The 15,188-nt window shown below is 56.0% G+C and overlaps 1 protein-coding gene across 1 annotated transcript in view; it reads left to right on the top strand.

Moving 5' to 3' along the window:
• The window catches only part of zswim5 (zinc finger, SWIM-type containing 5), a 60,413-nt gene that overhangs the window by 32,630 nt on the left and 12,595 nt on the right, over positions 1-15,188 (top strand). The window contains exons 2-5 of the mRNA XM_064341705.1: positions 8,730-9,086; positions 12,208-12,356; positions 12,732-12,882; positions 14,262-14,438. Of these exons, the coding sequence (XP_064197775.1) occupies positions 8,730-9,086; positions 12,208-12,356; positions 12,732-12,882; positions 14,262-14,438 (834 nt within the window). The remainder of the gene's footprint in view (positions 1-8,729; positions 9,087-12,207; positions 12,357-12,731; positions 12,883-14,261; positions 14,439-15,188) is intronic.

Here is a 15,188-nt window from a genome sequence, read left to right as displayed (position 1 = left end):
AACGCCGGTGAGTGACGCGGCAACGCGGCGGACGGGGAAGCTCAGGGCAGCCGCTCTTAAAGAGACGGTACGCCCTGCAGCAGCGGGGCCAGAACAGCTGCACAGAACCCGGAGCCTTTGTAAGGGCCGCTCTGTCATCACAGACCTTTTAACAGTGGAGTGAAACTGCGCAGCTGGGAGTCACACACTGGACCCCCACACCTCGCTCGAAGCCCCCGCTGCTAATTTTTGAGCAGATCTGCCCTCCGTTCGCTTTCCCGAACGTGTTCAGAAGAGTACGTGCGTGTCTTCACACATCGGGCAGGGGGGGGGGGCGAGGGGGCGCCCGGATGAGCAGATCCCCTTGTCTCCGAGCGGCCCTGGCAGAGGAGCGCATTTCGGAGATCCTGCACTCCCCCTGCGCTCCTCGAACAGGCGCCCCGTCCGCTCCTCAGAGCTCCAATCTGAATTTGGCTCGGTAGACGAGCATAAATATTCAGGGGGATTTCAGAAAAAGACAGGGATTGGGGGATGGGGGGCGTGGAACGAGGTGTTTTTATTTTATATTGTCCCCCCCCCCCCCACCCCCCCCTTCTGGAGCGTTCCCAGCCGAATGCGCTTCCTCCTCTTTTATCCGGAGTGGGACATCTGTATGTGCTTACAGCCCCGCGCTAAGGGTTCATCTGTCCCCCTCCACCTTCCGCGGCGAGCGCTCGAACCCGCCTCTGCCTCCGGCCCGTCCCCCGGCCTGCACACATGAGTTACTGCAGCCCAATAAAAACGCTCCAGTGAAGTCAGGGCCGCCTCAGATCTCCTGCCTTCGGTTCGAGTAAAAGCCCTCCCTGGCCTCAGTATGGTTCTGATTCACCCTGCACAAAGAGCCCCCCCCCCCCTTTACTGGAAACTGTAACCCTACCCCCCCGGAGCAGGGTGGGGTGGGGGGGGGAGCGGGCCTATAAAAGGGCGATTATGGAAACGGTCTAAAAACGGGATCGGTGCATTAGCCGCGGCGGCCTCCCGTCGCGGGGCGCCGTTAAAATTCTGCGGTGGATCGATTTTACGGGACCGGGCCCGGCGTGCGATCGATCGGCCCGGTGTCGGAGCGAGGGCCCGGCCTGCCGCACGCCCGCGGCTGCGGGGCAGAGATAGGTGCGTGGGAGTGGGAGTGGGTGTAGGAGTGGGTGGGAGGGTTTAGGTTTAAGGGACCCTTCCCACAATGCCCCATTAACCGTATTGCTGCTGGAACAGATGGAGGACGGGGGAGGCCGGCTGAGATAAAGAACCCCGCCCGGCCTCCTCGGCTGATTGGAGGTTAATGGCTTAGGGCTGGGAGGGGCCTCGTGCTGATTGGCTGGCAGGGCCCCCGGGTGGGTGTGGCGGCGCAGGGGCCAGATGGTGCGGATAGAGAGGGAGAGGGGGACGGAAGCGAGTTTTAGGCGTCCTCTCCTCTGCCTGTTCGGCTGCCGATTGAGGCCTGTGCGAGGACCCCGGGCCGGAGACGCTCCCCGCTCCGTGCGCTATGCCGAAATGGCCGCTGCGTGCCCCCCCCCCCCCCCTTAATAAGCCAGCTGTGGGGAGGGGCCCCTAATCAGCGCTCGTTAGAAACAGATGGCCGCCGGGTCCTAGCGGCGCAAACGACTCTTTAAAAGCCAGCCTGGATGAGCGTGGATTAGCGGCTAGCATCTCCAGCAGCTTCATTTCGGCAGTTAGATAGGGCCCCCCCTGTAGAAAAGGGGGTGGGGGGGTGGGAAGGTGTACTCATGTGCAGTCGGGACGGGGGATTCGGGTGGGGGGGTCGGAGAAATCGGCGCCTTGGTTTTATTTTGGGAGGGGGACGGACAGTTCAGCCGCAGCCCCGCTCCCCAAAATGGCGGATGAACCGGGAGACCCCTGGCTGTGGCGGTCCTTTGTGCTGCCCTGCGCGGAGCGTGCGCCTGTGTCTGCGCTCAAATGAAGCGATTGTGCTGCTGTCGGAGCGCATGATGCCCCCCGGCGCGACCCCCCCCCCCCTCCTGTGGCCCAACCCCACCCCCACCCCCGCCCCAGGAAAGAGCAGTCCGTGGCAGAGCGGCGGGGGCTGACAGCTCGAGTCAGCGGTGTAGAACCCCCCCCCCTCACACACCCCCCCCAGAGGCCCCCGAGAGGCCGGCCCTTCCTTCCTCCTCAGATCTTAATGGCTCCCCGGACGCCGCGCGCTTTGCGCCACGTCACCCGTTCCGCCGTTGCTCATTTACCGCTCTAAACGAACCGGACGAACTCCGGCGTGCGGACGCATCAGGAGTCTCCTCGGCCGCCGAGCTCCTTCGGTCGGCGTCTCTTTGTCGGAGCTCGGGGGAAGGTCTCCCGTCCCAAAAAGCCCGGCCGAATCGCAGTAAATCCTTCCTTTCCTTCGTATTTGTTGCACCTGGGCTAAAGTGCTCTCAGCTGTGCGGAGATGCCGCTTTCTGCTGACTGTTGCTGTATTTAACCTCCGCGTGTGTGTGTGTGTGTGTGTGTGTGTGTGTGTGTGTGTGTGTGTGTGTGTGTGTGTGTGTGTGTGTGTGTGTGTGTGTGTGTGTGTGTGTGTGTGTGTGTGTGTGTGTGCGCTGTGAACTCGTCAGTGTGGTGCTGTTTTCCTAATGTGGTGAGAGTTGTGTGTGTGGCTGTGTGGAGGCCTGTGCTGGCTGCCCGTGTGTGTGCTGTTGGCCAGCTGTGCCGTGTGGCGGTGCTAAGGCTTACCGCTACCCCTGCGGGTACTCTGGAGCTGAGTCTGGAGAGTGAGGGGAGGGCGGTTATAAACTGAGCGTTTGGCGCCCTCCGTGAAGATAGGGGGCGCTGTGGGAGGTAGTGTTTCCCGATTCGGTCTTTGTTAATGATTTGCTGGTGTGGTTTGTCGGCCCCGCGGCTCTGCCGGGGTACTGGCAGGAAATAATCAAGAGCCGTTGTAGTGACCCACATTAACTGGGGCGGCGTTATCTCTCCCTTCCCCCAATCACAGCCGCGCATCAGTCCCGCCAGTCTCACACTCTCCCATCTGCCTACTGACCCCAGGCCCCGCCCACAGACCTGGCCCCCCCCTCTCTGTATCTGTCTCTCTTTCCCTCTCTCTTCCCCTCTTTTGATCTTTTTTTCCTCCCTCTGCCCTCCCCCTTGATCTCTCTCTCTCATGATCTCGCTTTCCTTCTCTTTCTCTTTCTGTTCTCATTTTCTCTCATCCTCCCTCTCTTTCTTTTTTTTTAGAAAATGGTGTCGGTGCAGGTAAAGCGATCTCTCTCTTTTTTGTTTTTGTTTTTGTGTGTGTGTGTTTTTTTGTGTGTTTGAAGGGCCCCTGGCCCCTGTGCCCTCGCGGCGGGGGCCCAGATGAAAAGCTCGGCGGAGGAAGCGGGGCCGCATTCAGCGCGGCCCCCTTTTTTCTCCCCGGCGCAACAAAAGGGCCGGGCCCCGGAAAGGGGGCGGCGGGGGCCCCGGGCCCCCCGGGCCTGAAAGGCGAGGAGAGCCCTTCACGTCCTTCAGCGGCAGATGCCCCCTCTCCATTGGAGCATTGTCATGTGCAAATGAGCTGAGCGGCCCCCTCCGCCCCCCCCCAGCATCCTCTGTCAGTTTCAGCCCGCTCTGGCCCTTTGGCTGGCCGCTCTTCTCCTGAGAGGGGGCCTGAGGACCCCTTTAAAACTGAGTTTGGTGTGCAGTGTACGCCTGTCCAGGGGGGATACATGCACCAGGCGATGGGGTTGGGGTTTTTTTTAATTTACGGTCCTCAGCCTGATCGTGAACGGCCGGACCTGGACCTCCGGTTCACCTCGTCAGCCCGGTAGTGGAAGAGCTCTTTGGTTTCGATATTCTCCACAGTGTGCGGGAGCGGTGTGTCGCCCGTCCCGCGGCACGCTGAGCCTTCCCTGCCATTGATTCCGCTTCCGTTCCCCGTTTCATATAGATAGCGCAGCTGCGCGTGTTCGGAACCGCAAGTCTGTTTCATTCTTTTCACAAAACGTTTTTTTTTTTCAAAAGAAATCTTAACGCATTCTGCTTCATACTGAATCCTCTTCCTCCGTGGGTGCTTTCACGCGCTTTCACACGTGGCGAAGCTCAGCCTTCGCTTGCGCTGTTTTTCCGGCTCTAGGCCCAGCTCGCGTGTTAAGGAGCCCGTCTCTGAACAGCCGTGCGTTCAGCGAGGAGGGTCGGCTGTACCGAGCAGCCCTCCGCATTGTTAAGCGCGAGTGTTAAGGCGTAGCAGCGGGGGGGGGGCCTCGCACCCCCCTGGTGTTAAGCTGCTGTGTGCTGCTGCACCTGTCAGCCATGTTGGGGTCACACTAACACTCGTCTTCCTGCCGAGCGATTGGTCCAGTGGCCGATGACGCTGGGTGTTGGGGAGAAGTTTGGCCCTGTCTTGGCGGTACCTGGGAGGGGGACCGGTCCTGCGTTTGAGGGGTGTGGACCGGGTGGGGGATTATGAGGACCCTTGAGGAGCGCCTGGTTCTGCTCACTTTTCCCCTTTTTCGGATTTTAAGTACCTCTCAGTGACTGCCTAATACACATGGCATTCGAGTGTGACTGGGACAGCCAACGGTCATAAGCCAGCGGTCATAAGCCAGCGGTCATAAGCCAGCGGTCATAAGCCAGCGGTCATAAGCCAACGATTAACCATGCTCTTATTGCCGAGCCACGTTTGGAGAAGTGGGTCTGTTTCAAGAACCCAACCCCCTTTCCCCCCCCCCTCCCCCCCCCTCCCTTTTTTCCCAGAATTCCCCAGTGATTTGGTGGAGTGGACCACCTCAGGAAGGCAGCTTTTAATGGGTCAGGTCCCCTGAGGGGTGGCTGCAGTGGGAGGAGAGGATTATGGGTATAACCGTGTCTTTTACACTTTTAACCCCAGCCTTTAGTGACTGCTGCTCTGGGCAGCACAAGCATAATATCAGCTTTTATGTCTGGAAGACATTTATGACTAGCTGGGCTGACCAGCTTGAATTGATGCAAATTGGAAGGTATTTTTACACTGTAAAAAAGCAGCTGTTTTTTTAAATTCAGTGTCGAATAAAATAATAGTGTTGGTGTCATTAAAAAAAAGCTTTTTTAAAAATAAAAAAAGTCAGTGTCATTAAAAATAGCTTGGTCTATATATTTTGAATTTTTTATTTATTTTTTGTTCTCGTACACATACTGAAAGTTGTCATCATGGGCTGTAAATCTCTTAACTCGACTACGCGAAATGTTGGTTGAAAACACCACGTGACTAAACCATAATGCGGTGTTGTTTGATGGAGAAAGCAGCTTTTGGCCTACGTGGGAAATTTCAGGAGATTTTTACTGGACCCCAACATTATGGCAAACGTCTGCGAGAGCACAGGGATGCTTTGGGAAGTCCAAGTCAGCCACAGGGGTGGTAAAAAAACAGCGTATGTCAGGATAAGCACAGGGCGAGCTTAGCTTGGCCAGTGAAAGGACAGGTCGACTCGAATGCCATGCGCTTCTCTTTCCCTTGGTTTTGAACACGGGGTCTTTGCCACTTAGCTGCGTCAGTAGAGCGGTGAGCCAAAATGGTGGCCGTAGCGTATGCTTTCAAAAGCGCATGGAGCAGGTAGGAAACTGGCAGCCACGCCGCTGCGTCGGGAGAAGCGCCACGCTTGCCAGCTCTCAAACCGCTGTCTTGCGGGAGGAAGTTTCGGGCGCGCGGATCTCATCGCTCCAAACGCAAATCCACCATCCTCCGCGCAGAACGAAAGGAGCAAATCTCCTCCTCGTCGCTCTCTCTCTCCCTCTCTCCCTCCCTCCCTCCTTCCCTCCCTCCTTCCTTACACTAGCACATGAAAGAAGCCCAGAGCCTATTTTTTTTTGTCCACCATATTGGCTTTGAAGTGTGCATTGTGGCCTGACTAATTCACAACACGCAGGGGTAGGCCCTCTCCTTTTCTTTTCTTTTATCGAAATGAAAACAGACATCACTGTAAACTCCCCTTAATCAGATGGGCCTGTGCTTTTGGCTGAGCCTGAAAGGGATTGGCAGTAAATTGGAAGTAGGGTTCCTTAAAAAAAAAAAAACGCGTGAGGTTTTGGGCGGGGGGGAGGGGAGGGGGGGATGAAGGAGGGGGAGGAGGAGAAGGAGGAGGGTGTTCGTCTGGAAAAGGCTTTTGTGGGATTTGGCAAAGGGACAGTGAGCTTTACACATGCTTATTAGGCACCCTGTCTCTCTCTGCTGACCCTCCCGAAATCATAATGGAGTGTGTGTGTGTGTGCGCGGTGTGCGCGGTGTGCGTGTGCGTATGTGTGTGCATGGGTGTGTGTGCGCATGTGTTTGAGTGTGTGTGTGTGTGTGTGGGGTGCGCGCGTGCGTGTGCGTGTGTGTGTGTGCGCGCATGTGTTTGAGTGCATGTTGTGTTGTGTGTGTGTGTTGTGGCTGTGCGTGTGTGCTGCGCATGTGTTTGAGTGTGCGCATGTGTGTGTGTGTGTAGTGTGTTGTGTGTGTGCGTGTGCGTTGTGTGTGTGTGTGTGTGTGTGTGTGTGGTGTGTGTGCGTGCGTGGTGGTGCGTGCGTGCGTGTGGTGCGTGCGTGCGTGGTGTGTGTGCGCGTGTGTGTGTGTGTGTGTGTGTGTGTGTGTGCGTGCGTGCGTGCGTGCGTGCGTGCGTGTGTATGCGCGTGTGTGTGTGCGCGCATGTGTGTGTGTGTAGTGTGTCTGTCCATTAGGAGACATTGCCGTTCCGGATCATTCTCTGTAGTGACAGCACATACAGGGCCGGACATGCAGATGGAGTCTAAACGAGCCCCATTGACTGTGCATTTCGGTGACTGGCCTGGGCCACCCTGGTGCCCTATTAAAAAAGGATGGTTCAAGTGTCCCCCCCCCCCCTTCCAGTGCCCCTCACTGCCCCCCTGATACTGTCTGCCTTACCCTGCCCCCACCCCTGAATCCAGCCACTTTTAGCTTAGCATTGCTCGCCTAAGAGGCACGCACCAAAGCATTGTGGGTAGCGTGGTTTCTGGCGGTGGGTCACAGGGTACTGATGTGAAGTGGGTTTATGGGTTTAAGGTCAGGGAACACACCCCTGACTATTAGTACCTATTTTACAACCACAACCCCCCTCTCATCTCTTCTCTCTCTCTCGTTCTCATTCTCTTTCTCTCTCGCTCACAGTCTGGCTCTTGCTGTCTGTCCCTCTCTTTCTCTGTCTGTCTGTCCCACACACACACGCACACACACACACACACAGGAGTACACCACACACCACCATGCAGGGTTGAGATGAGGGCTGTTTTAGTGCTAAGCACTTTACTGGACTCCCGTCAGGACAACATGCTGTGCAACACTGAGTCAGCCCCCCCGGATCCTACCCCCCACCCCCCCAAAAAAACACCCCCCCCCACCATTAATAATTCAGCACTCGAAGCCAGCAGCAGAGCCGTCGATCGGACACACTCTCTCTCTCTCTCCCCTCTCCCATCCTTCCTCTCCACAGTCCACTTCTTCCTTCACACCTCCTTCTACATTAAAGTCTTAAATATTTATGAAATTAGCTGGAAAATTCCCCTTTAATTACATACCGAGCCACTCGAGCACGACCGTGAAATAATTGACTTTTTTCTTCTCTCTCTCTCTCTCTCTCTCCCCTCGCTCAATTAGTGCGTGTTCCCTGCTCCCGGGCTCCTCGTGTTTTGACAGAGTGCGTTTTTATCTGATTGCGCCGCGTGGATGCGCGGCACGCCGACGTTCGATCCGTTCGGCTCGGCGCGCGTCACCTCGTTTCCCCCCCCCCTCCCCCCCCCGCGTGCTCTGTGCAGCGCCCTCTGTGTCCGGGAGTGGTACTGCAGCGCGAATGCGAGACTGCGGCCAATAAAATGTGACCGCGGAGCCTTTTATTTCAGCGGCGGGCTGGCTGCGGGGAGAGAGGGGGGGGGGCGGCTGCGGGTCTCCATGCAGGAATCTCTAATCCACAGCGCCCTCTAGGTTTAGAAGTGGGGCATTGCAGTTTGAGGGAATAAAGAGAAGGCCCTTTAGGTGTGTCTATTAAAACGGCAGTAAAGGTTGTTTATGGGCGGCGTTGTGGACAGACTCTTCGGCGGGGGGGGTGGATTAAGATCAGTGTGCAGGACAGCGAAGCCGCTGGGTATGGGGTTTTGGGGGGGGGGTGTTAAACGGCTCTTGAAGGGCTGTCTTCCCCCGCCTGCTTCTCATCAGCACTGTGGCGTCGCACGGCGACAGGCTTATCGCCGGGGCGTCCCGTCGTGGGCGGTGCCGCTCCTCCTCACCGCGTCTGTTCGCCGAGCACGGGTCTGCAGCAGTGTTTCCCTCTCTCTTAAATTTTACTGTGCATTCCTAAATTTCATAAATCAGCTTCTAATTTTATTTTCTCCACGTGTGTTCAGCTGGCAGCGTGCGGTCCCTGTGTCACACTGTGCTCTGCTCTGCTCGGCTCTGTGCATTAATGCGTCTGTGGCTAGGGTTTGACCGAGAGCATTGCAATATATTTATGCATCAGTGAGTAGATGGGGTATTGACCGTTTCTCTCCCCCCCCCCTCCCCACTCTCTCACTCCCACTCTTTCTCCCTCCTCCTCTCCTCATCTCTCCCTTCCACTCTCTCCCACCTCTCCCTCTATCCTCTCCCCCTTCTCTCTCTCTCTCCCCCTCTCTCCCTCTCTCTCCTCCCTCCCTCCTCTCCCTCCTCTCTCCTCTCCTCTCTCTCCCCCTCTCCCCCTCCTCTCCCCTCTCTCCCTCCTCTCCCTCCCTCTCTCTCCCTCCTCCCTCCTCCTCTCTCTCCCCCCCCCCCCCCCCCCCGCGCGCAGGCTTCCACCTCAGCGGCACGGTGACGGAGCCCGCCTCCCAGGCCGAGCCGGAGACCACCCACAAGGTGGCCATCAGCTTCGACCGCTGCAAGATCACCTCGGTGACCTGCGGCTGCGGCAACCGCGACATCTTCTACTGCGCCCACGTGGTGGCGCTGTCGCTCTACCGCATCCGCAAGCCGGAGCAGGTCAAGCTGCGGCTGCCCATCTCCGAGACGCTCTTCCAGATGAACCGCGACCAGCTGCAGAAGTTCGTGCAGTACCTCATCACCGCCCACCACACCGAGGTGCTGCCCACCGCCCAGAAGCTGGCCGACGAGATCCTGTCCTCCAACTCGGAGATCAACCAGGTCCACGGTGAGCGCCCGGGCGGTTCCGCGGGGGGCGGTGGGGAGGTCTGGGGTTTCCATGGTGAGCACCCGTGCCCGATTCGGCAGGGGCCTGGGTTGTATCTGCATGCAGGCCGTGCTCGGCGCTAAGCTAAGCAGGGAGAGGTAGCGTTAAGGCGCTTCGCTGTCTTCACTGTCTCTGGGCGGCAGCTGAGGCGCTAAAGGTCAACAGAGCCGAGCCGCTCGGTTTTATCACCTGCCAACCTGGAGCCGCCGCTGTGAGAACATCACACGCTAACGCGCTGTCACACACTGCTCAAACGCGCTTGCACACTCTCTCACACACACACACACACACACACATTCACACTCACTTACACCCACTTGAGGACGCACACACTCACACACACCCCCACACACCCCCTCTCTCTCACACACACACGCAGGCAGGATTAGCTGTAAGGTGTGCTGTGCTGTGGCAGAGTGCTGATTGCCTTTCCCTATCCGCGCGGAGGCTTCAAACGCGCCGTTTGATGGCCGTGTCTCCCAGGCTTCGACGCGCTTTGCATTTCATTTCTGAAGGTCGGGGAGGAGAAGGAGCCGAGCGGCTGCTCCCAGCGGCTGCTCCCAGCAGCCTCTTTACAGACGCCCTCGTTCCGGGGAAGGACGGGGGTCTGCTTTAGAGATGCCAGCTTTACAGGGAAGGACAGGGGTCTGCTTTAGAAATGCCAGCGTTCTGGGGAAGGACGGGGGGCCTGCTTTAGAAATGCCCTCATACCGGGGAAGGACGGGGTTCTGCTGCAGCCAGGGAAGGACAGGAGTCTGCTTTAGAAACACCTTCATTTTTGGGGAAGGGCAGGGGTCTGCTTTAGAGATGCCGGCTTTATAGGGAAGGACAGGGGTCTGCTTTAGAAACACCTTCATTTTTGGGGAAGGGCAGGGGTCTGCTTTAGAGATGCCGGCTTTATAGGGAAGGACAGGGGTCTGCTTTAGAGACACCCTCGTTTCAGGAAAGGACCAGGGGTCTGCTTTAGAAATGCCAGCGTTCTGGGGAAGGACGGGGGCCTGCTTTAGAAATGCCCTCATACCGGGGAAGGACGGGGGTCTGCTGCTGCTGTCCAGCCACCTCTCCCCCCCTTAGGTTTACCCGCCCTCTTTTAGAGCAGCCAGCCCACCGCTGGCCGCACCTCGCAGACGGAGCACGCTGAACTGCTAGCTTCCTTCATAATGTGCCGCTGGGTTTGTTAGAATAGGGGAGGTGTGCTGGATGAAGCTGAGGTTGTTAAATGGTGAAGAATGGGGGAGGTGTGCTGGCAAAGCTTCAGTCGCCGGGCTAACAAGTGGGAACTGGGCAGATCAAAAGACCCCCTGGCAACTAATGGAAGAGCCTCCGGTATCAACCCTCATGCCAATTCCTTTCTGAAGGCCCATCTTATGAATGATAATTCAATTCTCTATTGGGCCCCATTAAATGTATGATAATAAACCCCTCATTCATTTCATGTTTATGTTCAAACGAACTCCTATCTTTTGTTATTATTGTTATTATTATTATCTTTGACCAATAAATCCGGTTAGTTACTCCTGGTAGAATGTAGAAGGAGGTGTGAAGGATGAAGGTCAGAAGAAAGACCTTTGGAAGATAGCCCACAGGAAGGAAGCCTTACCTGTAGCTGATATTGGAACATTCTACTGGAAGCCTTACCTGTAACTGATATTGGAACATTCTACTGAAAGCCTTACCTGTCTGCTATTGGAACATTCTACTGGAAGCCTTACCTGTCTGCTATTGGAACATTCTACTGGAAGCCTCACCTGTAGCTGATATTGGAACATTCTACTGTAAGCCTCACCTGTAATTGATATTGGAACATTCTACTGGAAGCCTCACCTGTAATTGATATTGGAACATTCTACTGGAAGCCTTACCTGTAACTGATATTGGAACATTCTACTGGAAGCCTTACCTGTAACTGATATTGGAACATTCTACTGGAAGCCTTACCTGTAATGGCTGCTGGTTTATCAGTGCAGCACTGCAGGGTTAAGGACAGTAGAGCTGTGGACTGCAGTGCACGCAGGCCAGCTGCAGTCCCCCACCTTCTGCGTGAAACAATCGTATCGTCTTTCCTCTGAAGCGGCGGCTCCGCATGCTAATGGGTTGCATTTGCGAGCACTTATCGTGTTCTCTTTAGACCGCGGCGTGTCATTTCGTAATCGCCAGCGCGCACGTTTGCGCGCTACGCGCCGATGATAACCTCCAGAAGCTGTAGCATATTATTGCCCCTCTAAGTCCATGCAAGCCTATTAAGATATTATCTTCATTATCGCGATGAAGACCTGAGTATCTCTCTCTCTCTCTCTGTCTCACACACACATACACACACTCGCGTACACACACTCATGCACACACACAGACACACACTCGCGCGCACACACACACGCACACAGGCAAACAACAAGCGGTTCCAAGGACAGTGCAGCGTTGCAATGCGCTGCATTAATGCACCGCAGTCAATCTCTCCTGGAATATGCATGACTCTAATAAACCTGTTCTAGAGGTCGTCAGTTTTGAGCCTTTGTTGGAATTCATTGTGAATATTTGTCTGCTCCTGATCTCGGAATTGGGTTCTGCTGTTGAAAATGTGCTGATGTCCGGCGTTCTCTTAAAGGGGGGGGGGGGGGGGAGGCAACTTAAAAAGGCTTTTCATATCAGCACTATTGTAAGACCTTTCCGAGCCAAAGCGATTCCTCTTAATGCATTCCTGCCTCCTTTTGAAATGACAAAGTGACAGCATTATCCCTGCCGAAGCCTGTAGATGTGCTTTTCAAAAACTCTTCTTTTAATATTTCCTGTTTTTGTTTTCATATTTTCGGTTTTGTACGGCATGTATTATTGGAGGTTATCACCGATACATCTGTACAAAGCCACTGTGAGATCCTGTACTTACTGATTTATGGTTAGTCCTGCTAATGTTTTGGAAATTTTATTTTGAAATCAGTTGGTCTTCAAAGTGAATATCCTTATAGAAGTGGTGTCTTTCATTGTGGTTGTCTGCGCGTACCTGTAAGGATTATGCTGTACGTACATGCTGCACGTGTGTTTCTTGCATTTGTCTGACGTGGCGTGTTTGTTTTGCGGCTCCCAGGGGCCCCGGACCCCACAGCGGGGGCCAGTATCGACGACGACAACTGCTGGCACCTGGACGAGGAGCAGGTGCGGGAGCAGGTGAAGCAGTTCCTGTCGCAGGGCGGGTACTACGGCTCGGGCAAGCAGCTCAACTCCATGTTCGCCAAGGTGAGCGGACGCGTGACATCACAGCCTGGCCACGTGACAATTATTGTTCATTTCCTTATAAAATTTACTATTTTTACCAAGAAGAGACAGGGATGTGCATCTGAAGAGAAGGCCTTGTATTAAATTTTTATTGTAACATAGTGAGCTACTGCACTCCTGTAAGGAAACATTTTGTGCTTCAGATTCTTATCACAAGGACAGGTAGTTTCTCAAGGTCGCACAGTGTTAAGTCTGACACGTTTTTAAATATTCCTTCGCTGTGGTTGTGAGGAGTCTAAACGAGTCACACGGTTAAAGGCGGCAGCGATCCGGTTTTGGAGTGTCCCCGCTTTGCGCGTGTCGTCATGGTGACCCTGGTGTCCGCCCCCCCCACAGGTGCGGGAGATGCTCCGGATGAGGGACTCGAACGGCGCGCGGATGCTCACCCTCATCACGGAGCAGTTCATGGCCGACCCGCGCCTCTCCCTCTGGAGGCAGCAGGGCACGGGCATGACCGACAAGTGCAGGCAGCTGTGGGACGAGCTGGGTAAGCCCCGCCCCCCGTCCCGCCCCCTGCCCCGCCCCTCCGCCTTTTCCCCACCGCCTGCTTCACACAGCTTCACCTATGAATATTCACGGGCAGCCAGGCCACGGGGGTAGTTCTGATTTGCATGCTCGCCGGCTGCAGTTCTGCACGTATGGATGGTGATTAATATCAGGACCGTGCAGATATAAAGGTCTCGCTGCTGGTGTGTATTTACGAACGCCTGCCTTCGAGTTTCACAGTAGCGGGAGCTGACAGGAAGTGGTTTGAGCCCAGTTCAGACCAAAACTTTTGCGACGCAGCGAAACCATTTTAGAATGTTGCAGAACGACGGGGAGTTGCGGAACTCCCCGTCACACAGCAGCTGACGCGAGCACCTGCCATCACAGGTGATTCGACTTGGCGAGTTTTAAAATGTTGCAGAGTTGCCAGTTACAGCTTGTCTCGCTGTAAATCTGTGGTCTGAACTAGGCTTAAGAACAGTGATGTCCTGGGCACTGAGTACAGCCTCTCCACCTGCACGCGCTATAGAAGCGGCAGATTAGCCTTTCTATAGGCACAGACCCACTCTGCTTACTAGCGCCCGTGCAGCCAAGGCTAAGCTCTCTGATACATCGGGGATTTCTGGAGAAAGGAGACTGGGGCATTTGGCTTCGCCCTGGCCTGTTCTCACGTTAACCGCCCCGGCGAATGGAAAGCTTCCTCCGGAGCGTGACGCGAGCAGGCGGAAAGCTTCGCCGGGACGTCCCCCCCGCCCCCACCCACCCCACCCCGTGCGCGGGCGGAAAAAAAACGCCGGGCGATGGCGCCAGATAGCGAGGGGGGGCGTCGGGGAACGGCGGGCGAGCTCTGCGGAGCCGTACCCGCTGAAGGCTGCCAGCGCTGCTGCCCGGCGCGGCTCCTGGCCAGACCGTCGCTAAATCAGATTCTAAATGGCGGTGAGGAGGAGCGCCTGCTGCCAGGCCGTCTGTTACCTGGAGAGCCCACCGCCGCCGTCGGCCAGCCCGCTCCCGTTCGCCCTGGCACCGCCCCGCCCCGGTCTCCCAAATACCACAGCGCGCCCTACCCCGCTACCGACCCGCCGGTCTGCCAAATGCCTCCGCACGCCCACCCCGCTGCCGACGGGTGGAAAACATTAGTTCAGCGGTGCTACTGAGCTCCATCCTGTACTGGTTTGGGGTATTTATAGCGTACCGTTGGTGTGAGATTGAAGTAGGATGACCTCACCAACGACACTACCCAGCTCTCCCACTTTAAAATACCTTTGCGTGTGCCTTTAATGTGGAGTGTATGTATCGAGCCACTGCTGCATTCTGGTTTGCTGATCTGTGTGGAGTGGGTGCGGCTTGCTGACTTGTGGGCGGGCTTTGGTGCCTCTGCAGGTGCATTGTGGGTGTGCATCGTGCTGAACCCGCACTGCAAGAGCGAGGAGAAGAGCGGCTGGCTGCGGCAGCTCAAGAAATGGAGCGACATGGACGTGTGCCCCCTGGAGGACGGGAACTACGGCAGCGAGCTGCCCAACATCACCAACGCCCTGCCCCAGAGCAACCTCAACCAGGGTCAGTCTCTCTCTCTTACACTAACCCAACACACTAACCCAACATCACCAACGCCCTGCCCCAGAGCAACCTCAACCAGGGTCAGTCTCTCTCTCTCTTACACTAACCCAACACCACCAACACACTAACCCAACATCACCAACGCCCTGCCCCAGAGCAACCTCAACCAGGGTCAGCCTCTCTCTCTTACACTAACCCAACACCACCAACACACTAACCCAACATCACCAACGCCCTGCCCCAGAGCAACCTCAACCAGGGTCAGTCTCTCTCTCTCTTACACTAACCCAACACCACCAACACACTAACCCAACATCACCAACGCCCTGCCCCAGAGCAACCTCAACCAGGGTCAGTCTCTCTCTCTCTTACACTAACCCAACATCACCAACGCCCTGCCCCAGAGCAACCTCAACCAGGGTCAGTCTCTCTCTCTCTTACACTAACCCAACACCACCAACACACTAACCCAACATCACCAACGCCCTGCCCCAGAGCAACCTCAACCAGGGTCAGTCTCTCTCTCTCTCTTACACTAACCCAACATCACCAACGCACTAACCCAACATCACCAACGCCCTGCCCCAGAGCAACCTCAACCAGGGTCAGTCTCTCTCTCTCTTACACTAACCCAACACCACCAACACACTAACCCAACACCACCAACACACTAACCCAACATCACCAACGCCCTGCCCCAGAGCAACCTCAACCAGGGTCAGTCTCTCTCTCTCTCTTACACTAACCCAA

Source organism: Anguilla rostrata, chromosome 6 (assembly GCF_018555375.3).
Source record: "Anguilla rostrata isolate EN2019 chromosome 6, ASM1855537v3, whole genome shotgun sequence".
Classification (NCBI taxonomy): Eukaryota; Metazoa; Chordata; class Actinopteri; order Anguilliformes; family Anguillidae; genus Anguilla; species Anguilla rostrata.
This window is presented reverse-complemented; position numbering and strand designations above follow the sequence as displayed.